Source organism: Conger conger, chromosome 7 (assembly GCF_963514075.1).
Source record: "Conger conger chromosome 7, fConCon1.1, whole genome shotgun sequence".
Lineage (NCBI taxonomy): Eukaryota > Metazoa > Chordata > Actinopteri > Anguilliformes > Congridae > Conger > Conger conger.
In genome coordinates this window covers 7,252,247-7,276,859 of record NC_083766.1, presented here as the reverse complement: position 1 = coordinate 7,276,859, position 24,613 = coordinate 7,252,247, and the positions used below count along the sequence as shown (strand labels likewise).

General features: G+C 40.7%; 1 protein-coding gene across 3 annotated transcripts in view; it reads right to left on the bottom strand.

Annotated features, from left to right (window-relative positions):
• The window catches only part of LOC133132463 (alpha-2-macroglobulin-like), a 39,614-nt gene extending 15,523 nt beyond the window's left edge, over positions 1-24,091 (bottom strand). Inside the window, exons 1-19 of one of the 3 annotated variants that reach the window (XM_061247918.1) lie at positions 23,933-24,091; positions 23,393-23,573; positions 20,992-21,148; positions 20,693-20,745; positions 20,280-20,300; positions 19,960-20,128; positions 19,313-19,397; positions 19,093-19,210; positions 16,721-16,835; positions 16,101-16,210; positions 15,249-15,404; positions 11,792-12,001; positions 10,796-10,859; positions 10,509-10,654; positions 9,388-9,537; positions 8,264-8,437; positions 4,323-4,434; positions 2,860-2,995; positions 1,748-1,973 (exon numbers count right to left, since the gene is read on the bottom strand). In XM_061247918.1, the coding sequence (XP_061103902.1) occupies positions 1,748-1,973; positions 2,860-2,995; positions 4,323-4,434; positions 8,264-8,437; positions 9,388-9,537; positions 10,509-10,654; positions 10,796-10,859; positions 11,792-12,001; positions 15,249-15,404; positions 16,101-16,210; positions 16,721-16,835; positions 19,093-19,210; positions 19,313-19,397; positions 19,960-20,128; positions 20,280-20,300; positions 20,693-20,745; positions 20,992-21,148; positions 23,393-23,573; positions 23,933-24,000 (2,451 nt within the window). In that variant the 5' untranslated portion in view covers positions 24,001-24,091. Of the gene's footprint in view, positions 1-1,747; positions 1,974-2,859; positions 2,996-4,322; positions 4,435-8,263; positions 8,438-9,387; positions 9,538-10,508; positions 10,655-10,795; positions 10,860-11,791; positions 12,002-15,248; positions 15,405-16,100; positions 16,211-16,720; positions 16,836-19,092; positions 19,211-19,312; positions 19,398-19,959; positions 20,129-20,279; positions 20,301-20,692; positions 20,746-20,991; positions 21,149-21,442; positions 21,485-21,970; positions 22,072-23,392; positions 23,574-23,932 lie in introns of those variants that run through there. The other 2 variants (XM_061247919.1, XM_061247920.1) reach the window with 2 other exon arrangements.
• Positions 24,092-24,613: the final 522 nt, after the last annotated feature.

Genomic DNA, 24,613 nt, shown 5'->3' with positions numbered 1-24,613 from the left:
TAGAGTAAGCTTTCCCAGGGAGGCTGAGGAGTGTGATACCCCGATAATTGGAGCACACCCTCCGGTCCCCCTTCTTGAAAATGGGGACCACCACCCCGGTCTGCCACTCTACAGGTACTGTCCCCCACCTCCACGCGACACTGAAGAGGCGTGTCAGCCAAGACAGCCCAACAATGTCCAGAGCCTTCAGCATCTCAGGGCGAATCTCATCTACACCCGGCGACTTGCCACTGAGGAGCTTTTTGACTACCTCAGCAACTTCCGCCAGGGATATAGGTGCAGATTCCCCCGAGTCTTCGGGCTCTGCCTCTTCCACAGAGGACGTGTTGTTCGGGTTCAGTCCCCAGTCCGGGTCAGCAGTTCTCCTCCCCTGCTGAAAACAGCCTGAGACAAGCCCTGCTTTCCCTTTCTGAGTCGTCGGATGGTTTGCCAGAACTTCCTCGAGGCCAACCGAAAGTCCTTCTCCATAGCCTCCCCGAACTCCTCCCATACCTGGGTTTTTGCTTCAGCGACTGCCGAAGCTGCAGCCCTTCTGGCCACCCGGTACCTGTCTGCTGCTTCAGGGGACACCCGGGCCAGCCAAGCCCGAAAGGCCTCCTTCTTCAGCTTGACGGCCTCCCTCACCGCTGGTGTCCACCAGCGGGTTCTTGGGTTGCCGCCCCGACAGGCACCGATGACCTTCTGGCCACAGCTCCTGCTTGCCGCCTCTGCAATGGAGGCTTTGAACATGGCCCACTCGGACTCCATGTCCCCAGCTTCCCCCGGAATGCGTGAGAAGTTCTTCCGGAGGTGGGAGTTGAAGACCTCGCGAACAGAGGCCTCCGCCAGACGTTCCCAGTTCACCCTCACTACACGTTTGGGTTTACCGGGTCTGTCCGGCAGCCTCCCCGGCCACTTGATCCAACTCACCACCAGGTGGTGATCAGTTGACAGCTCTGCTCCTCTCTTCACCCGAGTGTCCAAGACATACGGCCGCAGGTCTGATGATACGACCACAAAGTCGATCATCGATCTTTGGCCTAAGGTGCTCTGGTACCAAGTACACTTATGAGCTACCCTATGCTCGAACATGGTGTTTGTTATCGACAATCCATGACCAGCACAGAAGTCCAATAACAGGTATATCTCACATGCTAATTTAATGTGTCATATTTCCAGAAATAAAGAGAACTTGAACCAAATGACGCAGTATGAAATTTCACATGACTGTTACTCTTAACTAGCAGTTTACAATAGTTTTCTTAATCAATATGAACACCATTGTGTGGTGTAGAGTATATTGCTTGCTGCAACCTATTCTCCAGTGAAGCTGGTTCCTAAATATGGGGCTAAACTTCTCAAAACAAACACGTCCAGTGACGTCACTGAACATGTTTAGCCTGAATCTCCAGTCTGTGTTACCCAGAAGGTAACGGGCACTGAAACTCCACCCTTTAACACAGAGACTGGTGTATGGGCAGCCACCCATGAAGGCGATCACATGACACTTCAACAAAAATACTGTAACGTTAGCATACAGATCTCACGGAACCTACCTTGGCTAGCCTGAGCGATATGAGGAGAGTTCTGACTACAGCAGCAGAAGACTAATACGACTAATGAATAAGTACTAATGAGTGCTAATAAGTATGCAATAAAGTGCTCACTGAGTACATGTACTGCTTTTGTGGGTTTTTTGTTGCTCTTACTGGTCGGGACCGCAGAGGGCCGTGGTATAACCATGGCTGTGCACCGAGCAGTGGCTCACCATGATGCACTTGGAGAGGTAGTTGAAGACTGTGGCCTTCAGTGGGAACATCTCTTCACGGATGACAGAGTATGGCAGCGTCAGGCTCACAAAGAAGGGCTGGAAGGCCGTGAGGATTGTGTTGGTGGCCAGCCCGAATCCTGCGGGAGAGTTGCAGAATCCACTTGCTGCCCATTTGGTAATAGTGTCCGGGATGGTCTGCTCCACTGTTACTCTGCCTGAATCTCTGTAAGAAGAGAGGAGAAGGTGCTGAGCACATCAGGAAATGCTGTCAATTTGTGCTGACTTTCCTTGTCTGTTACGGTGGAAAGCTGGCTACCTTATGCCTGCCGAATTGTGTCACTGTTGTGAAGGGAGTGCAATATGTGGTTAGCTAACCTGAAAAATAGGAGCATTCACATATTTTGTTGAACATTTTTGCCTAGGTAACTCAGTATACAGTAACTAGACTTATGGTTACCTCGCCATGTATAGCATTGCATTACCTGAACAAAAATTTAGAATAGTGATTAAAATTTACCTGAAGAAACAGAATTGAGTATTTACCAAGACCATGGCATTAATTGAAGTAAATAGCACGAGATATGCAGATGATTTAAACACTGGTGAAAATCTATAATCTAATCTGAGTTTTAAAAACCCAAAATACCATATCGTGGGAAATTCTGATATTAGAGAATAGATAATCAATCTATGATAAGGACAAAAGCCATAACAGAAACTTAGTGAAGAAGTGTTGCATATGAAATGTTGAATTAATTACATCTGAATGAGAGTTTTTAAATCACAATTAGATCCAAATGACTTTTAAAATACCATTACTGGAGCATAACCAATCGGAAGAAGACAACAATAAACCATTACATTACATTACAGTCATTTAGCAGACACTGTTATACACAATAAAGTGCAAATAAAGTGCGTTGCGGACCCAAGAGGAAAGTACAGTTCTCAGTCCAAGAGTGAACAGGAAGATTTAAAATAACCTAGAATAAATGGCTGAAAATCAGTAGCTCAAGGCAGTTGTCAGACATATATCCTAGGGTGTATCTATCTATCCAGTGTGTGGCTAAATGCTTTGTAGGACGGATCCCTTGGTTAATGATACACACCCTACTGGTACCAGGTCCCAAATCCAGGTCTCTGGAAAGAACGTGCGAATGGTTTCCTTGGGTTCAATTGCCACTCCGGGACCACCTCCACTTACCCTTATGCGTTTAGCATGAACAGATGGCCTCGGAAAACCTCCTGAAAAGAAGAAAAGAGAAAATAAACAAATAAATACATACAAAATACAAATAAATCTTAACACATTTTCAGCAAATGAAAGTATAATTTTGCCTCATTTTTACAAAGTCAAGAAGCTATGATTAAAAGCTTCTACGATTATCTACAGTCTGTAAGTATTTGGACAGTGGTACAATTTCAGTTTTTAAGGCTCCAAATTAAATAACGAATATGAGGTTACAGTGCAGACTGTCACCTTTAATTTGAGGGTATTTACATCCATATCGGGTGATATGTACAGTCATTACATCCCTTGTTATTAGGGCTGCACGATATGAGAAAAATGTGCAATATGCAATAACGACTTATGATCATTATCGTTCTGATTGACCTCATGAACAATATGACTTATGATAAATACACAAATATGTGCACAGTTCCAATGTCTTCCTGCTTTAGGAACACTGCCAGCATAGACCCCGGACAACGAATAGCCTACACCCACTGAATTAAATATATTAAATACATTATTTTCAAGATGCGCAGTGCAAATAGGTTTCCCACAGGCTTCCTCCTTACAAAAAAGAAATAAATCCAGCCCTGGCGGTAAAAAACATAAAATATAATCTCCTACAATCAGCTGATATGCATTGGTCCTCATGCAAGAACATTTTCATATTCTTAAAATGTATAAACTTATTTACTTAATCACTTGTATGAGTGATTTAACAGAACTTTGCATTCTGCAATTTTCTCTTATTTACATTTTCTTGGGTATGAAAAAACAATTGGGGTCCCAACCTGTCTATTTTGCAAATTTTCGTTTTTTTAATAAATGACAGGACTACTTTTTTAACAAGCACTATTTTGGCCCGTTTAATGCAATTAGTCTGTGTAATCTCCTTTAAAAATGTGTTATATTTATTTTGTCAGCTAGCTCAATGTAAATGTAGGCTACCTGGGGCAAGTACTGGACCAATTAAGGCAAAGCGTAAATTTATATTTATACACTCAGTGAGCAATTTATTAGGTAGATCTGTTCACCAGCTTGTTAATGCAAATATTTAATCAGTCAATCAAGTACATTACATTATTGGCATTTGGCAGACGCTCTTATCCAGAGCGACATACAGTTATTAGACTAATCAGGAGACAGTCCTCCCCTGGGGCAATGCAGGGTTAAGGGCCTTGCTCAAGGGCCCAACAGCTGTGCGGATCTTATTGTGGCTACAACGGGATTAGAACCACCGACCTTGCATATCCCAGTCATTTACCTTAACCACTACGCTACAGGCCGCCCCATGTTATAGTACCATAGCAGCAAGAGGAAAAGCAAAGTTCATCATACCGCTTCGAATCAAATTTTCTTTTGAACCCATAGTGCGTCGCCCCAGCTCCATGGAAAAGCAGGGAACAGGTTTTTTCATGCCTGAGTTGGTCAGGGCTTTAACACCAACTGCCTTCAAGATATGAAAAGTTGAAATATTCATCATTAAATTGACAGAGACAACAAGCAAACAGTAAAAAAACATGTTGTCCCCCAACCCCATGCACTGGCGGCAGCTCTGATTTCATTGGGTGGGGAACCATTATTTGACGGCAAACATTGCTAATATGAACACAATTAAGCTAACCTTCACTGTAGCAGTAGGCTAAGTTGAAGTAGTGAGCTAAAATTGCGCAACACTGTTCTGAAAAAAAAAGTCTTCCAGAACTCTGTGTCCTGTAACCTGGCCAATCTGTTCTTGCTCCTAAATAGTAGTTTGCGTCTTGTAGTGAAGGTTCTGTTGTTCTGTTTGTGAAGTCTTCTGCAGACTGTAGTCACGGTCACATCCACACCTGCCTTCGGTTTCTGATCTGGCGGACAGATTTTTCTGATCTGGCGGACAGATTTTTCTGATCTGGCGGACAGATTTTTTTTGTCATTATGGCAAGAATTCATTGCTCATCAACTGTAGAGGTCATCCTTGGCATATCAGTCCCTTTGTGATTACTGAGGGCATCAGTACTCTCTTCTCAATTATGTTGTTTTGGTAAGCCTATTGCTTCCCGTTTTTTCTTACTTCTCAGCCTCAAAATGGCATCATTGACTTTCACTGGCACAACTCTGGTCCTCATGTTGACAAATGGGTCTCGTATTCCTGCACTAAGGAATTGATTAAACATGCCAGACTAATCTGAAACACCTCTGAAACCATGCACCTCAAATGTTATGGTGCCCTGAAATGGGGACACTATGTATAAAAGGGCTGTAATTCCTACACAGACATGATATGAATGTAAATAACCTGAAATTATACACTTAATCATTAATATTTAATTTTATTTAATCATTCATTTAATTTCAAATCCAATGAGCTGGAATACTGAGCCAAACCAACAGAAATTGTGTCACTGCCAAATACTTCACTGTGAGTGTTGTGTGCACGATGTTTTAATTTCTTAGATGTTAGTACAATTTCCTTATTAATGTTGAGGTACTCACTACAGAAATTGTAACTGTTATGTCCTACTGTCCATTGACAAAAAAAATAATATGAAAAAAAAACTATTAAAATTATTTTTTTAGAGAAGTGCAAGTGATATTTTTCTCAGAGCTGGAACATAATGCGGGTCTGAGAGAGTTAACCCTTTACACTTTGCATCCCCCCTAGAGGGCAATTTCCACCGAATTTGGACTAGTCGTATAAAAGTTTCAATATCTCAAAATATTACTGCACACACGTGGTTGAAGACTTAAATTAAAGAAGAGGTTTGTACCATTCAGAAATGTGAAACAGAACAAATTTCTGAATTACCCATAGAATGAGTGGTCTTGTGTCAGGATCCGTTGTTATTTTAACCTAAAAAAAGGCTTAATGTTTGATGCAAATTTTTAAAGGGTATCCAGAAATGCTGCAAAATAGCAATACCTGCAAAATGGCATTGAGATTGGTTTTGAGATATTGAGGTTCGGAATTTGCCATTTTGAATGAAAGTGCCAACCAATGCAAACATACCCTCAGTGACCATTTTATTAGGTATTTATTAGACTTATTTTTTAGACTTCTGCTGCTGTATCCTATCCACTTAGAGGTTTGGCACATTGTGTGTTCGGAGATGCTCTTCTGCATACCACTGTTATAATGTGTGGTTATTTGCATTACTGTCACCTTCCTGTCAGCTTCGACCAGTCTGGCTCTTCTCCTCTGACCTCTCTCATTAACAATGTGTTAAGCGTTGGCACTGTTGGCTATATCTGATAGCATCGAGTATTTTGCGATTTAATCACGGTTGCAAATCAAGGAAAATGGCTTAAAACAGCTAGTGCAATAATCATTTTAAAGGAAGGTTTTGTGCCCCGCCAATTTTTGGCTCACCAGCTGGCACTGATTCCATGCCATGTATTATCCACCTACATAGCTGGAGATTCATTAAACAACCTCAGATTAAGACACGTAATAGTAATAAGGCAAACAAATGAATTTATATTTCAATATACAGTTGTGATTAAATAAATAGCAGTGCGTTAAAAAAGGGAATAAAGTGCAAATATTTTTTTATAGCTTTTAGTTCAATATTTCAAAAGTAGTGGAAACATTACACATTCAATTCCAAACCAAATCATTCACAAATTTTATCAAGTCTGCGTTATTCTTTTACAGGAAGCAAACAAAAGGAATAATTAAAAAAAATGGCAGTGTTGACATTTTTCTCTTCAAACTCTCTTCAAACTGTATAAACTGGATAATTTTTTCAAGATTTAACATCACTTCAAATTAATGAACTAATATTTAGTTGCATGACCATTGTTTTTAATAACTGCTGTGCATCTGCGTTGCATCGAGTCAACCCACTTCTGGCATATAGAAACAGGTATTTCAGCCCAGAATTAACAAATTCCTGTGAATTTGTGGATTTTGCTTCACAAACTGCATTTTTAATATCACGCCACAAGTTTTCAATGGGGTTGAGGTCAGGGGATTGAGCTGGCCACTCCATTACCTCAATCCTTTTTGTCTGGAACCAAGATGTTGCTTGCTTACTTGTGTGTTTGGGGTTGTCTTGTTGAAACACCCATTTCAGAGGCATTTCCTCTTCAGCATATGGCAACATAATCTCTTCAAGTATTTTGATGTATTCAAATTGATCCATGATCCCTGGTATACGAACCCAACATCTTAGCATGAAAAACATCCCCATGCCATGATTTTTGCGCCACCATGCTTCACTGTCTTCACAGTGTAGTGTGGCTTGAATTCAGTACCCGGGGGTCGTCTGACGTACTGTCGACAACCACTAGACCCGAAAACGATTTTACTCTCATCAGTCCACAGAATGTTACGCCATTTCCCTTAGGGCCAATCGATGTGTTCCTTGGCAAATTGTAACAGATTCTGCACATGCCCTTTATTCAACAGTGGTGCTTTATGGGGGCTTCTTGCTGATAGCTTAGCTTCGATCAAACGTCTTCTGACTGTAACAGCACTTACAGGTAATTGTCATCTTTGATCTTTCTGGAGCTGATGAATGGCTGAATCTTGGCTCGATCCGTTTTAACAGTAGTTGCTCGTTTTCTTCCGCTTGTTTCAGGTTTTTGTTGCCATTTTAAAGCATTTCAGATCATTTTAGCTGAGCATCCTATAATTTGCTGCACTTCTTTATACGTTTTCCCCTCTCAATCAAGTTATTAATCAAATGACGTTGTTCCTCCGGCCAATTTTACTTAGCAATTCAGAAGTATATAAATATATTTTATAACAATGTGTGAAACATTTGCTTCCCTTCTTTAATAAAAGGACAATTAATGACACCTGTTTTTTTCACAGAATAAATGAATTCTCAAATTAAACTCCACACTGCTATTATTTTGAACACGCCCCTTTCAATGAATGATTCAATTACTCAGAACAAGCAGCATGCATGTCATGACAGTTGGTTGTTTTTCTATTACACTACTACATCTACAAGAAAAGTATTTGCATTGCAGAAATATCACTACTACTAATAACAGTGGTTCATCAGGTTACTGATGTTGTACTGCTATTTTCTTGAATATAACTGTCCCATGCATATACAAGCAAGTCATATAATCTTGACAGCACCTGGCTAATGACTTCATACTCAACCTTTGTTTTTATCATGGATGCCGTGATTTTGTTTTAGCAATACAACACTTAATCTGATCCACTAAAAAACTGAGTTGGGCATCGAGTAAATTCATTCAAATTCCAAACCAAACCATTATTAACTGGTTCAGCTGCAGGTGTATTTAGATGCCCAACACGATGCAGGATTCAAGATGCTTACCTCAAAGATGCCGTAGAGATCCGTTGCATGCCTTTCCCGTCGATGGCTGAACCTATGTGGGTGGTAGAACCTATGTGGGTGCCCTAGTGTAAGGGAAAGGCAGGGAGAGGGATCCCTGTCCTGGAGAATACGTGGATAGCCAAGCAACTTCTTGACAGGCAACTTCTCATACACCTGAAACAGTTCAGATAGACAGAAATAGAAAAATGAAAGTGGAAGTGTGATGAAGAAGGAAGGACAAATCATAAGCTGCTTGACTAATGTAAAAAAAATCCAATCACTGTGAAACACATTTTATAATATCATTTTAATAAAATAATGGATGTGGGTTTTTTTTGTCCATGGTTGATGGTTGAGGATGGTTGAACATTCGTAACACAGCATCACAAAGTACATGAAGGGCTTGTCAAAATGTGTATGTAAACATTTCATAAAGGGTAAACTGCCAGCACAACAACAAAGTGCTTTTTAGAGAAGGTGGATCACATTTAAGATTCATGACTGAGGTAGCCATTCTAAATTTGGGCTTCATTATTGTGGCTAACATTCATAATATTCTGCTGTGTGTGCGTCTGTGTGTGAACAGTAAGTGTGCGTATGAGAGATGGGGTTACAAGACCACAACAAAGCAAAAAAAAATGGTAAAAATGGTTCACTCCATAAAAGTGCTGCTTGTGGCACATGATTGCGCATCATGGTCTGGTAACAAATTTGATCCGTGTCAGTGCTGTCTATTGCCAGAAGCCATAGTTGGCACCACCCCTGATCTGCTCGTGGGTGGTTTGCAGTTCCGGAGTGAAAAAGAAGCAGTTGCTGGCAGGCCCATGTTTTGGAGGAGAACCACGGATGGCTTTCGTTCTCCCAAGACAGCAGCAGGGCCGTATGTGAGCATACACAGTTTGCAAATTGGACATTCCAAATTCAGGTGAGACTGGAGATACCCTTTTTCTTTATTTAAAAACAGGACAGTACCCCTGTCCATATGACAATATTGTCTCTTTCTCTGTTGCACAAGCTGAGTCAACATACCCACACAAGGTTAAAAACACAAAGTACACATCCCTTACTGAAATGTATCAGGTCATGGCTATGACTAGGCAGGGCTGTTCAGGGTCTCAGCTCACCTCCTGTGCACTCAGCTCCTTGCCTGGTCTCATGAGAAGGACACTCTGGTCGATGGCCCTCAGGGAGCACAGTGACCCCGGCTGGGCCTGCAGCTCCAAAAACACCTTCCCTCCGGGGAGCTCCTGGGTAGAGGAGAACTGGAGAGACACCTAAAACAGAAAATAAGTTGAGTAATTGGGGGGGGGCACATTACACAACTTCATGCAATATACTTCATGCTGGACTTTTTGCCATCTTGTGCTGTTGCTGCTTGTGTTGCTTCCTGCATTCACAGCAATGGGAAATTGTTCACTTCAGAAAGTATGTTCATGAGTGGCTCAGGCAGTAAAGAAGCCAGGCTCAGCCTGGGCCCTGTAGTCACAGGTTTGTCCTGCCAGGTGTATGGTGGGCCCAAGTTGTGCAGAACCCTCGACTTCCTGTTACATGAGTTTCCAGGTGCCCGCAAGCTCTACTTTGCTTACAATTTCTGTATTGAATGAGTGCATATAGGTACACTTCAGAAGTTATCTTCGATCACCAGCTGTTTGAGGTACTGCTAAATTGCCAGAGGCACAATTACAGTTATTCAAATGCAGGGAGAAAGATAGCCTTGTGGCGAAGATGCTTGATGGGGACATGGAAGATTCATGGTCCAAGCCGCAGTGTAGTCACAATAAGATAAAATATTGGGCCCTTAAGCTCACATTGGCTTCGCCTCATCAACTGTAAGCCCCTTTTAATGAAAGCATCAGCTGTAATGTGATTGATGGGAAAAGACGGGAAAGAAATCTCTTAAGCCTTGGCAGCCATCTAAGTTACAGACATCACCCACCCACACTGTTCACTTTATTACACAGTCAAAAAATTATAAATCAGCAAACAGTGAATGGAAAACACTGTACAGTTGACTGTCTGCATCTGTTTATAAAAATGTATGGCATATTCATGGACTTTCACTCTTTTAAATCTCTTTTTTATTTTACCACTTGAGTCCCATTTCAGTCTTTTTTTATAAGGGAACCCTTGGAGTTTTAGCTGTAGAAGGGGCGTAGTCAAGGCCTTTGGTAGAAGTGCTTTCTGTGGAGCTGCTACACATTCTGATGGTTTATTCCATTCTCACTGGAATTCAGGTACAGTTTACCTTGTTCTTGAAGCACAACTGGATGGGAAAGTCGAAGCTGTCTGCCACAACCTCTCCATCAGGCAGCACTGTGTACACCACCACCTGGGCATAAGGGGCCAGATCTCCTGTCTGCTTCAGGGAGAAAGAAAACTCCCCTCTCTGAACTGGAATGAAAAAGAAAGGGAAATGTTTGTCTCTGGTTTATGAGACGTGATAACCTTTTTTGATATGTGGGCATAGTGGCAAAGTTCTCCCTTGAGCATCTCAGAAATATAATGAGCAATCGTTTCTCAAGGGAACGTCACCTTCTCCTTCATTCAGCATTACTTCAGAACGCCCGTGCTGCACAATGCTCCCTTTGGACAAAACCTGGGTGACAGGAGAGGGGAGTTAGCTGAACTGGACTGAACTGGTTGGCATGTATCAATCATTGTTTTTCTGCCTGCATTATTGAATGTGAAAACAGAAATGTGAAACCAAAAAAGTGAGAGAAAATTCCACACATTCTCTAAAAAGGCATGTGCAGTTAAAGTAATTTGTTATTGGGTACCAAATGTATTAATTGTTTGCTTACAAAAGTTTAGTGTACAAATAGTATGCCAATACTCAGTATGCCAGAATGTGACTATGACACACAAAAAATCCATGACTATGAAATTCAGTTTGCGCCAATTTCTGGACAAATAAGAAACCAAATAAGACATTTTCTTAGTCAGTGGACCATTAGAAATTTATGATCATTAATTGTGTGGGTAGATCACCTAATCCTAAAGAAACACTTTCTCTGCAGTCCAGCCCAAAGAACTCTTTGCCGTTTGGAAAGCAAACCTGTATACAATATGTTAATCTGGCAGTGTAACTTTTGAGGGCAAATAAATGCCATACTTATGCCCCATCCACTGCCATCTGAAAATGATTAATAAATATAAATGGCCACATCAAAATTGAAGGTAATAGGAGTTTTAGTTACTGGAGTTGCGTTCTGAGGGCAGAATTAGATGTGATTGGTTCTTTGAGGTGCCCAATCAAAAAAAGGAGGAGATGAAGTCTGGAGCCAAAATTCAACAAGCCTGGACATCAGCCTTGTATGGCAACAAGGCGGTGTTGGCTCCCAGCAGATTTAGTGTGGTGCTTAGCGTGATAGTCTCTCATGTAGGAGTTTTAAGCTTGTTTGCTGCCTTTTTTCTCTTTGTTTCACTGTCTTAACACGTGATATTTTTCAACTCAGTCCAGGGGCCTCAGAACAAATTTCAGTAACTAAAATCCCTCCTTGCAAAATTTAAAATCAGACAAGAACTCACCAAGTAGAAAAAGCCAAGAGTTTTCTTATCCTTAAGCTCCTCCCCTTGGATGATGTAACGCACCAGGACTTGGTTGTCCTGATCACAAAGAAGTGATTCTTTTGCATGCTTGATACTCAGGAAGCTCTTGCTCTTCGAATAAAATATTGTGGCTACATGGTTTGCTGAGCATGTGCTGTGTATCTGTGTTGACTCTTCATTACAACTCGCCTGTATTCAGTGATGTGGAAGAAGAAGAGAAGATTTACTCACAAAACCTGGATTTGCAAGCAGCCATCTGAACATTGTTTATTTTCACCAACAATGCTGCCCAAAGAGACCAGGAAATATATAATAACTTTGCAGAATATACAATAGGAACAAAAGGCTCAGACTGGGCTGCATTTTTGAAGCTCACTTCCAGGGGCCATGTTCAGAAAACTTCTTATCATTCCACTCAAGAGTATTATTCTAATACCCGCACACTTGACACAATACCATTTTAAAAGCTTGATGTCATTAAATGTTTCTAAACCACTGACCTGATTGCGAAGCAGATTGCCAGCATCAGCTATCTTGGGACTGTTTGTGATTTGGTCTTCGTGACTTTGGAGTCCTCTTGACTACCCCTAACGTTTCAGATTTAGGAGCTGGTTGAGCTACAATGCTTTATGCATTACTCTTTGACCAAAAGCTTAAGAGGCCTAAAGTTAGGACTGATAGGCCCATTATTTTATAATTTGGTTGGTTCATCTTAAGATGTTTCGAAATAAGGCCCCAGGTCTTGTTGAGAGACATTGGCCTCTATTGGCAGCATGGTTGGCTCCAGTCTTTCAGCCACCCATTTCAGTGCAAGTTAATGATACCAATACAGTAGTCAAAATAAAGCCAATAATTTTGTCCAACAAGAACATCCACTCACAATAGGTGTTTTTTCTCACCATGTGCCAGTGTTAAGTGATTGTGTCATTTAGACAATATTTCAATATTTTGTGGACCAATCAGGGACAGCTTGCATCACTGCCTTGTCACTGCACATCACTCAAGGAGGCAGTATCCCATGAGCTTACGTAGACCCGGCCCAGACTTCATGACCTTACAAGAATCCCACCTTTTAGCTACTGCGCAATCTCTGGCTCCAATATCTACAACATGCAATACAAAAACATTGTTTTGAAGCCCATGGAAAGTCACTTGGTGACATCACAGTAACTTTGTCCATGTTCTTTTTTTGTTACATTCTATGAATATGAATGAATACAGTATTCTGCAAAAGTTTTCGGCAGGTGTGAAAAAATGCTGTAAAATAAGAATGCTTTCAATAATAGAAATGTTAAAAATTTATTTTTATCAATTAACAAAATGCATGAACAGAAGAAGTGAATGAACAGAAGAAAAATCTAAATCAAATCAATATTTGGTATGACCACCCTTTGCCTTCAAAACAGCATCAATTCTTCTAGGTATACTTGCACACAGGAAGGAACTCGGCAGGTAGCTTGTTCCAAACATCTTTCAGAACTAGCCACAGTTCTTCTGTGGAATTAGGCAGCCTCAAATGCTTCTGTCTCTTCATGTAATCCCAGACAGACTCGATGATGTTGAGATCAGGGCTCTGTGGGGGCCATACCATCACTTCCAGGACTCCTTGTTCTTCTTTACACTGAAGATAGTTCTTAATGGCATTGGCTGTATTTTTGGGGTCGTTATCCTGCTGCAGCATACATTTGGGCCAATCAGATGCCTCCCTCATGGAATTGCATGATGGATAAGTATCTGCCTATACTTCTCAGCATTGAGAAGACCATTAATTCTGACCAAATCCCCAACTCCATTTTCAGAAATGCAGCCCTAAACTTGCAAGGAACCTCCACCATGCTTCACTGTTGCTTGAAGACACTCATTCTTGTACCGCTCTCCAGCCCTTCGGCAAACAAACTGCCTTCTGCTAGGGCCAAATATTTTTCACTCACCAGTCCAGAGAACCTGATGCCATTTTTCTGCACCCCAGTTGCTGTGTTTTCGTGCACAGTTGAGTTGCTTGGCCTTGTTTCCACATCAGAGGTATGGATTTTTGGCCGCAATTCTTCCATGAAGACCACTTCTGACCAGACTTCTCCGCACAGTAGATGGGCGTACCTGGGCCCCATTGATTTCTGAATTCTGAGTTGATGGCACTGCTGGACATCTTCCGATTGTGAAGGGAAGAAAAGCATGATGTGTCTTTCATCTGCTGCACTATGTTTCCTTGGCTGACCACTGCGTCGACAATCCTCAACGTTGCCAGTTTCTTTGTGCTTCTTCAACAGAGCTTGAACAGCACATCTGGAAACCCCTGTCTGCCTTGAAATTTCTGCCTGGAAGAGACCTTGCTAAAATCATCAGGCCCTACACCCCTGCCAGACCTCTTCGTTCAGCCTCCACAGGCCGCTTGGCACCTCCCCCTCTCCGAACCTCCACCTCACGCTCACGACTACTGTCTGTTCTGGCTCCACGGTGGTGGAACGAACTCCCCGTTGAGGTCAGAACTGTAGAATCTCTCCCCACCTTCAAGTGCAAACTGAAGACGCGCCTCTTCAAGCAGCACCTCTCCCCATCCCTCCCTACCTCCCTGTGAACCTTAATTGTTGTCTTTGTGATTTACGTAGTGTTTCAGTATTTTTAATTGGCTATGGAAGCAGTATTTGGATAGTTAAGTTTGGTCACTTTTGCATTGTTGTTTGTTTATTTGTTGATTTAAAATAAATAAATAAATAGGCCCTGGTCCTTATCTTTGTTGTACGGGTAGCAATTGAAATTGTACTTCCCTCTAGGGTCTTTCAGCGCACTTAGCCCTGGTTATGGGTATGCACTTTGTTGTACATCGCTCTGGATAAGAGCGTCTGCCAAATGCCAAAAATGTAATGTAATGTAAATGCAGTATAACTACCTTGTGTCTTGGTGCTGTGCTCAGTCTTGCCATGGTGTATGACTTCTGACATTAAACTGTCTTCAGCAACCTCACCTTGGAAGCAGAGTTTGGCTGTTCCTCACCCAGTTTTAACCCTCCTACACAGCCGTTTCTGTTTCAGTTAATGATTGTGTTTCAACCTACATATTACATTGATGATTATTAGCTCCTGTTTGGTATAATTGGTTAATAACACCAGACTATATGCCTACAAAATCCCTGACTTTTTGCAAGTGTACCTAGAAGAATTGATGCTGAAGTGTGGTCACACCAAATATTTGATTTGATTTAGATTTTGTTAATTGATAAAAATAAACTATTACCATTTCTATTTTTGAAAGCATTCTTACTTTACAGCATTTTTTCACACCTGCTTAAAACTTTTGCACAGTACTGTACATGTCATTTTGAGGGTCCACACATTCAACTTCAGCCATGAATTGTGTGAGGGTGACAGTACTGGCAGTTTCAGTCACACAGCAGGAAAATATGTGCAAGCAAAAAGATAGAGAGGAAATGGAGTCTTACAATTAGGCGGGCCCTTTCTTCCAACCAACCACTGGTGTCCAGTGAGAAGTGGGCCACACCCTCACTGTCAGTGGTCAATGTCCATGTAGCCCCCTTCGGTCCATGGAGGAAGATGGGCTTGTTGGCAATAGAGGAAGAGAAACCTTTCACAATGATCTGAAAAGTGTAACAAATTCATTTTAGCAAATTTCAACAGCCATAAAGCTATGAAACCAACACAAAATAATAATAATATATTTTATTTAAAGAGTGCTTTTCATGATACTCAAAGATGCTTTACATAAAAAGTGACACAATGATTACAATACAATTAAATGAAATTGGTACAAATGCTACAAATTGCTTATAAATGTTGCCATGTATCAATCATTGCTTTTCTGCTTGTCTTATTCAATGTGAAAACAGAATTGTGACCAAAAAAGTGACCCAGAGACACATTCATCATATACAATTCATATAAACAATTAATTCAAGGGATAGTTCAAATCTGTTTGAATCCATGTTCCACTGCAAAAGAGGAAAATTCTCTAAAAAGGCATTTGCAGTTAAAGCTGTACAGTGTAATTTGTTATCAGCTACCAAATGTATTCATTGTTTGCTTACAAAAGCTTAGTGCCCCAATTGTATGCCAATACTCTGTCAGACTATCACTATCACACACAAAAGAGCCATGACTATGAAATTCAGTTTGTGCCAATTTATGGTCAAATAAGAAACCAAATAAGACATTTTCTTAGTCATTCATCCATTAGAAATTAATGATGATAAATTGTGCATGATGGCCTCAGCAATTCGAAAAATGAAGTTTCTCATGGGAGCTGCATTTTCTCACTGGAAAAGGTGGATGGTTACCTTTCCCTCATAGTTCATTCCTGGCTTGAAAGATGATGGAGTGTCTTGAAACTCAATATCAATTTCTCCTGTGATTATGTTTTTACTGCCAGAGCCTGTCAAAACAACACCTAAAAAGAAACAGTCAGTCATTGTCCTGCTGCTGTCTGGCACCAGAGTATCACTGCACAGAAGATTCTGAATTTGTGTAGAAAACTAACTCCTCCCTTCACTGCCAGTATTTTGAAGTAATTTTAAAGCCATTTCTTAAAAAACAAACAAACACATAAAATCATTTTCTTTGCAGGATGCAATTATTCTATTTAAAAGGAAAAGTCTATAGAAAAATGTTATTGTCTAAAATATTCACACAAAAATACTCTGGGCCAATAAAAAAAACCAAGAAAGATAAAACTCAAAAGCATTTCTGTTCAAGTCCTGTAGCAGCACATGAGAATGTAAGTGTTTTTAGTCATTCTTATAGTTATTTGAATACAGATATTGTTTTGTTTTGTGATATCATCCAATCAGTTTGGTAGGGATTTGTTTTGGTGGAAGATATTTTTTCTCTTGGAGAATGCTTATTCTTTCAACTTAATTAAAATAAAATAAAAACTCAGAAAAAATCACATAACTCCTACCTGTTCCATCTTCCTCCAGCTTGCCAAGCACACCAAGGTTATATTGAGTATTTGGGGAAAGGTGAACCTCGTATGTCACACTGAGAAAGATTATTGCACATCCAGTCTTGTCAGTCTAGGTCAAACAATGGCAGAGGTCAGAAATATTCTGAGCAAAATCATTAGAATCAGGTTCAAAGATGCTAGCTAGTTAACTATGCTGGTGTTGGCTAGATACGTAGGCACATGGCCAGTAAATGAGGGAAGATATCAGTCGACACTGAACAAAAGCAAATGTACTGCTTAATCAGGCACCTGTTAATTGCACAGTTATCACACAGTGTAATACAAAGTTGACATAATTTGGGGGTAACTGGGTAATTGTCTGCTCAGCTGTTCCTGGTCAGCTGTGCGCTTCTCATTGGCCTCCACTGGCTTCCTATTGCCGCACGCATCCGATTCAAGGCCCTAGTGTTGGCATTTCAGGCTGCTAAGGGGACTGCCCCACATTACATACAATCCCTGATCACTCCCTACTCCCCAGCTAGATCACTCCGGTCTGCCAGCTCTGGTCGCCTTACGATTCCCTCTCTACGGGCACCTGGCGGTCGAGCTGCACGTTCACGCCTGTTTTCCGTTCTGGTTCCTCAGTGGTGGAATGACCTGCCTACCACTGTCAGGACAGCAGAATCCCTCCCCCTATTTCGACGCAGACTCAAAACACACCTCTTCAAACTCTACCTTAGTCCCCCCTCCTGATTTACCCCGCCCCCCCCCTTCTGATACCCCTATCCCTGTCTAACCACCCCCCCCCCAAAAAAAAAATAAATAAATAAAAAAATAAAAAAATATTGCACTTATATGACGACTATATGTTTAGAACAGCAGTCCAGGTGTATTTTTCTAGTTCTGGATGTGATGCTTTGACTTGTGGTAGAACCTATGCACTTGTAAGTCGCTTTGGATTAAAAGCGTCTGCCAAATGAATAAAATGTAAAATGTAATGTAAATGTTGGATCATTACTTCATGCACAGGAGATCAACAAGTGATTCTCGATGTGGAATTTGCATTTTAAGTTTGTTGATGTTGTCTCGCAACATGAGAACCAAGGAATGGTCAATGGCCAGTAGAGCAGGCCATCACTGGGTGGAAAAATATGCAAAGAATTTGCTGCACCAAACTCAACTCTTTGCTACATTTTTAAGAAGCAAGAATGCACTGGTGAGCTCAGCAATAGGAAACAACCTGGGAGACCACGGAAGAGCACTGTAGTGGATGACCGAAGGATACTTTCATTTGTGAAGAAAAAAGTCAAAGACTAAAATAAAGAGAAGACTCAGAGCATACCCTCAGAGGACTCACTGCAAGGTAAACCATTGGTAAGCCTCATGAACAGAATGTTGAAAATTGTAGGTCACATTTGAAAAAGTCAATTATTTCTATATGTGAATTTTTAATTCACAAGTAAAAAGGCCAAAAAAAGCCAAATTTCACGTAAACTTGTGGATTTTCTTACGATTTTATGTTAAATACACTCAGTGAGCACTTTATTAGACCTATTTTTTAGACATATGAAGTGTTCTGCTGCTGTAGCCTATCCACTAAGAGGTTTGATAAATTAGGTGTTCAGTGATGCTGTTCTGCATACCACTGCTGTAATGTGTGGGCATTTATATATTGGTATATATTGGTTCATAAAAAAAAGATGGCGGCTACTGTGCACTCCCAAGATTTAACCAGCTAACATGAACATAGCCTATCCATTCCCAAATTAGATTTGGATTGCTAGCTAGTTTTAAAATGTCCTTGGGATATTGGCAAAACATTATTACAACATTTTTCTGACAAGGAAATACCAAACGCAAGCATCCTAATCGCCAGGTCGGACTATTTCCATTTTATTAGGTTTTAGAAAAATGGCACAAATTAAGTGAATTTCTGCAAGTATCACTGGATATGGTTGTAAATACCCTTCTATTAAAGCCGTCAGTCTGCACCCTAACATTGTATTCATTGTTTCATTTCAAATCCAACAGAAATTGTGTCACTGTCCAAATATGTATGGACTGCACTGAATATGCAGTGTTGCCTTAATGTACTTTTCAAAGCAGTTTGGAATGTTTTATTGGAGCAACTTAAAATAGCCTTTACAGGAATTATTAAAGGGATTACACCCTGGTGCTGCACCATTTCACCCTCTGTCCACCAGGTTGTCTGTTGGAGTCTGAGGAATGGGCATGAGTGATCAAGATCAAGATCACATCAAGAAATCTGCTGTTGTTGGGAGTTTTTTGGATGTAATATAAAAACATTTTTAACAATGGTATGACTTCACATCCAATGATGCTGCACTTTCATATTAACTTGGGCCCTTGTGTCATTGTTCTCTTACCCTCGCAGGAGACACGTCCATGCATTGAAGAGACTGAGCACGCCGATACCACCTTGAGTGAGAATTGATGCACACTGTGGCCTTAACAGAACCCAGGACAGGCTTCCCATAGGTGTACCTGGACAACAACAAACAGCCACTGACTAAGACCACAATCCCACTTCATGAGATGAGATACATTTTAATTTTAGTCAAGGCAAATACAGCTTTTCTTACTTACTTCCCACAAATCTTTATTGTTGCGTTTTTGTCTTGGGCAAATATGACATCAGGGAAGAGGACGGTAACCTCAAACTTTGGCAGGACTAAAATATGAAACAGATAAAAACAGGCCTCAGTGGAGTCCAAATATTTCTGTAAAGGGCATGTATTGTAAAAATTCTTATTGTCAAAAATGACCATATAAATACAGTTTATATAAATATCAAGATTACATATTCATATTACATTTCATTCATGGCATTTGGCTATGCGGATCTTATTGTGGCTAGACCAGGGATCGAACCACCAACCTTGTGTGTCCCAGTAATATACCTTAATCACAACAGGCCACCGCCTATAACAAAACAAACTTTTAGAACACTATAATAAAATAATCTGCATAATGCCAGATCTTGTCTTGTCAAGCCAAACCCTGCAATTATATTATACCTAACAATATCCTGGAAAGTTTAAACTATCATATAATAGGATAGCTCAAAATGTGATGTCTTTAGAAAAGTCTCTCTTGCCTTGTCCAGTTTCATTCATTTCGGTTGTTTTTCACTATACCATTTCCTCTTAGAGGCTTCAGCACATTGCTCTGTAAACTGTAATTGTGTTGGTAAGAGAAAAAAAAATTCTGTGACCACATGAATGCATCCTTACCATATTCTATGATCTCAAATGTCTGGGTGGTGATAGCGTCCCTCTTTGTCCTGGCTGAGATGATGTAGTTGCCTTGCTTGGCCTCAGGCGTTGTGGGGTGGGACAGGTCCAGAATTCCAGTGGTGATTGATTGGTTCAACCACTGGGCAATACGATTTGACTTAGGGTCCTGTAAAAGAAGGACAGAGGTATTGCCTAGAGCCTGACGTTCAGACTGGCGTATGCCAAGAAGAGATAGAGATAGCTGAACAGACAGACTAAGTTCTATTTCCCATGTGGTGTGACGGACCCAATGAAATTGCATAGTCAGGATGCCATACCTGCAACTCAATAGCCTGGAACTGCAAAAGGAAAGAATAAAAGAAAAGTCAAACATTTCTTTCCAAGCAGAGTCACAGACACAAATGAATTGTTTTTCTCCATCTTTATTTCACCACTACAAGGAAGCTCATCCTTTGTGACAGGACAGGTACCAGATGTGAAAATTATGCAGTATACAGTTTGTCCAAATTCAGTTGAAAATCTGCTTCAAAACCTCCTTCTCCTTAACCACCACCCCAAACTCTCTCCTTTCAGTCTTTTTTTAGCAATGTAATTAAAAATTTCAAAACACTATCTCTGAGACTGGCCTACTTATATAGTAAGGTTAAACACTTATGACTCGTTTAACGTTTACACACTAACATTGGTGTCTCCCTGCCTCTCTCTTCTCACACACAAAATGATCTCTTACCACTTCCTCATGAGGCAAGAAGCTAGAATCCAGGGAGACAATACGGAACTTGACTGCAGAAAAAAAAAAAAAAAAAAAAAAAACCAGTAAAAGAAAGTCAGCAGTAGGACGGCAAAACACAAAGTCAATTACTGAACACACACATTAAAAAGCACCTATACAGTATTTCTTGAATCATTAATCATACTGAAATCATTTTTTTGTGTCCAATGGTATGTCAGTGGCTGTGGCATTTTTAGTAGTCACTAATGAACTGCGCTCTAAGACAAGCCAGATAGTAAATGAATAGTTGAAATTACTGGTCTGTCCTGGTTTGTAGATGGGCTTGTCTGTCTGTATGATAGTGAAAGAGGAGCTTGGTTTGATCCAGATTTTGGTCTTCTTGCTCAAAGATGTTTTTTCCCCCTTGAGGGAGGCATCAATGGTTGCCACGGTATTAGTGACAACAGAAGGAACCTGGAATTGACAGAGAGGAGGAATGTAAATGAGTGTCTAACCCATTTATCCTAGATTTATCCCGAAGACCAATCTTTCCATTTTATATTCTGACTTAATAGTAATTTTCCCAGATTGACATTTGAATGAAGCACCCAAAAGTGGCTCTTGGAAATGAACAAATACATTTTTAGTTTACTGTAATTAGGCTAAGCGTATCATTGGCTTTAGTTTAGTACAGTTAAGAGTGTTTTTGAGTTCGTCTACTGTAGTTTTAAGTATTGCAGGTTTTAGTTTATTGTAACTTCAACTCACAGTGTTCCGAACGAATGCTTTTGGCATTCTTTGAGGAAGCAACCAAGTGTTTTGAAAGCATAGCTTATGATATTGTATACTTATATTTCCAAAAAGCATCTGATAAGGTACCACATGGCAAACTCATTATCAAAATGAGGACGGTAGGAATTATAGGAGCCATTTCCAAGTGGGTTCGGTATTGGCTACGGGAGAGAACACAAAAAGTTGTTTTTGTAAAAACCTGAGGAAAAGCCTTCGTAGCCTGTTGCTCTTGTAGGACTGGTAGAACTTAGCTAGCTACCTAACTAGCTATATTCTCTCTTATCAAGTAGGCAAGCTTCCAATTACTTACTTAATCCTTCAATTGCTGCAGAAGAAGTTGTTAAGTACTGCAGGATGTAGCAAGTGTCCGAAGCTGCATCCTGTAATACTTACCAACTTCTTCTGCAGCAATTGGAGGATTCATTGGAAGAAGAATCCCCAACCAAGGGGTCCAGGAGGGAAACTAAGCGATGAGTAAGTAAATATCTAGTTAACAAGCTGTACCAAAACGTTGGTTGTGGAAACTTCGTCCAATGAATCCTCTCGGTTAGCTTCGGCTGCCTTGTGCTCCGCTGTCTGTCTCTCTCGCTCACACAATTCTTCCTCTGTAAATTCCGGTTAAAAAATATGTGGTTGTATTTCTTTGTCAAAATCGAAAAGCTTGTCTTCTAACTCTGCAAAGTCAGAGCTGTCCGTCATGTCGCTCTGGCTAGCCAAGTTAGGTTCCGTGCTATTTTTTATGCTAACGTTACCGTATTTTCGTGGGAGTGTTATGTGATTGCCTGGATTGGTGGCTGTCCATAAACCAGTCTCTGTGTTAAAGGGTGGGGTTTGAGCGCCCGTTACCTGGTGGGAAACACAGGCTAGAGATTCCAGCCAAACAGTGATGTCACTGAACGTGTTTGTTTGATAGGTTTTGCCCCATATTTAGGAAACAGCGACACTGTCGGTGTGTAAGGGAGCGGGATCGGTGGACCAAACGCGCCCGAGTTGGGTTCTAAAAGTTACCCCCCAGACGTGAGATAACGACTTATATTTTTGGGGGGCATCCCTAGAGACAAGGGATACGGAGGAAGGGGAAAACGATGAGAGAGAATACATAACTCCCTGGCAATTAGCCAACCAACAGAACAACCTATCAAAACGGTCAAGAAGTCTAATCTGACTGGAGCAAGGAAATAACACACGGCAGAGAAACTCAACCTCACATCCCACTGATTACGGCGGTCTTAAGAGGAGGTGAGTAGGAGATAGGTACACAGACAGAACAGAACAGAAGCCCAGAACCATGGCACTGTGATTTTTAAAATGCCTACACACATCATTTAATCACTTCATCCAAATAAGCTCAACTGAAACAAGCATGACAATCCTCCTATAAGGGAAATTCTGTTGTAGATACCCCTGCCCTCCAAACCCCTCCCCTGCCCTCTTGCAGGCCCAGGTTCAGGTCCTGCAAGAATTCTGACCCATCTGGTAGGGAGGTGTTTCTTGCAAAACACAGAGCAAGGAATTAATATGGACCAGCTAGGGAAGAAGTGAAGTTCATTTAAAAGAAAATCTGAGGTATGATAACAATAGACATACAATAGACAATAGACATACTTCGTGGTCTATTTTTGCCAGACTAATCAGTTGGCCATTATTTTTAATGACATGGCTGAAATAGCTATGCGAAGGATCAGCTAAGTAACAAGTGCAGTTGAAAACCTTATTTTATCATGCGATTGAGGTATATTATTGTGAGACTAATTAAGATGTGTATCTAAACATTTATTTTAGAACTTTATATTCTACATGCATTAATTTTAGAACATTATATTCTGTTTATTCTGGTATATTCCTTGTATTCATATATCTCTCCTGCTGCTGACAAAGAAACCTGACAAAGCCAAGCAATCACTGAAAAATGGTAAATCACCAAACCTGGAAATGTAAACAGCGATGGAACTCTGTCATAATGAATTCCTCCAAGAGAGTAGTATTACTGGGACCTATTTCCAGGGTAAGTGTAAAAGAGAGCGGTCCATTCTGAAGAAGAATGTGGGCACAGACTGTCTCTGTACTGCCCCCTGTTATCTGGGAGGCCACTGTCACAAGATAAATTCTTTAAAAGAATGAAAAATATTAAGTAAAAAAAGATAGAGTATGTGGAATTACATTTACCCATAAAAGGAATGTGTCCACTAATATGCCAGACAAATTAGAAAATTCACATCCTGAGCTTTAGTGGAAGATGGAAGAACATTTTCTTTAAAAAATGCAGGAATGCAGTAAAAGACATTTCCTTTGAATCCTAGTCTGATTTAAATATATTGGAAATATTAAAACAGCCTTAGCCCTACAACATTTGCCTTGCATTTAAGAATAATGCTCTAATGAACATAAAAGACAATTCAATGCACAGTTCTCTTAATTTTATGATTAAATTGACTGAGTAACAACAATAAAAAATATTATACTTACGGTTCATCTGGGTATCTGGAGTCTGCAGCCTGCAGCAGCATGCAGGCAATTAGCAGCAGCCCCAGCATACTGACGAGATCAGATCGGAAAAAAATCTACCAATACGCAGACACTCTGTGTGTCTCACATATGCCTCTTTGTCAGATGAGCCATTGAGGAATAATTCTGAAACAGCAGGATTTATACACAAAGGGAAATGCCCAACTCATGACAGAGCCCCCCCCACACTGCCCTCCCCTGATACACAAACACACACACACACACACAAGCATGTACGCACACACACACACACACACAAACACACAAACACAGACACAAACACACACACACAAACACACACACAGATACAAACACACACACACAGACACAAACACACACACACACACACACACACAAACACACAGACACAAACACACACACACACACACACACACACACACACACACGCCATTTCATCATGCTGCACTCCCTCCTCCTCAAGTCCAAAGTCAGGATTAATTCTAAACCATTTTCTCAACTTGTTTAACTTGAACTGGGTTAAAGTGCTGAACTGACCGATAATCTCAATGCTAGGAAAGGTGGGAGGGGAGATATCCAGGCAGATTTGAAGTATTGCCGTCTGCTCACAGAATTCTATTCACAGTACCTCGCAGTCACACTCGGTAAAATGTGTGGTGTTTA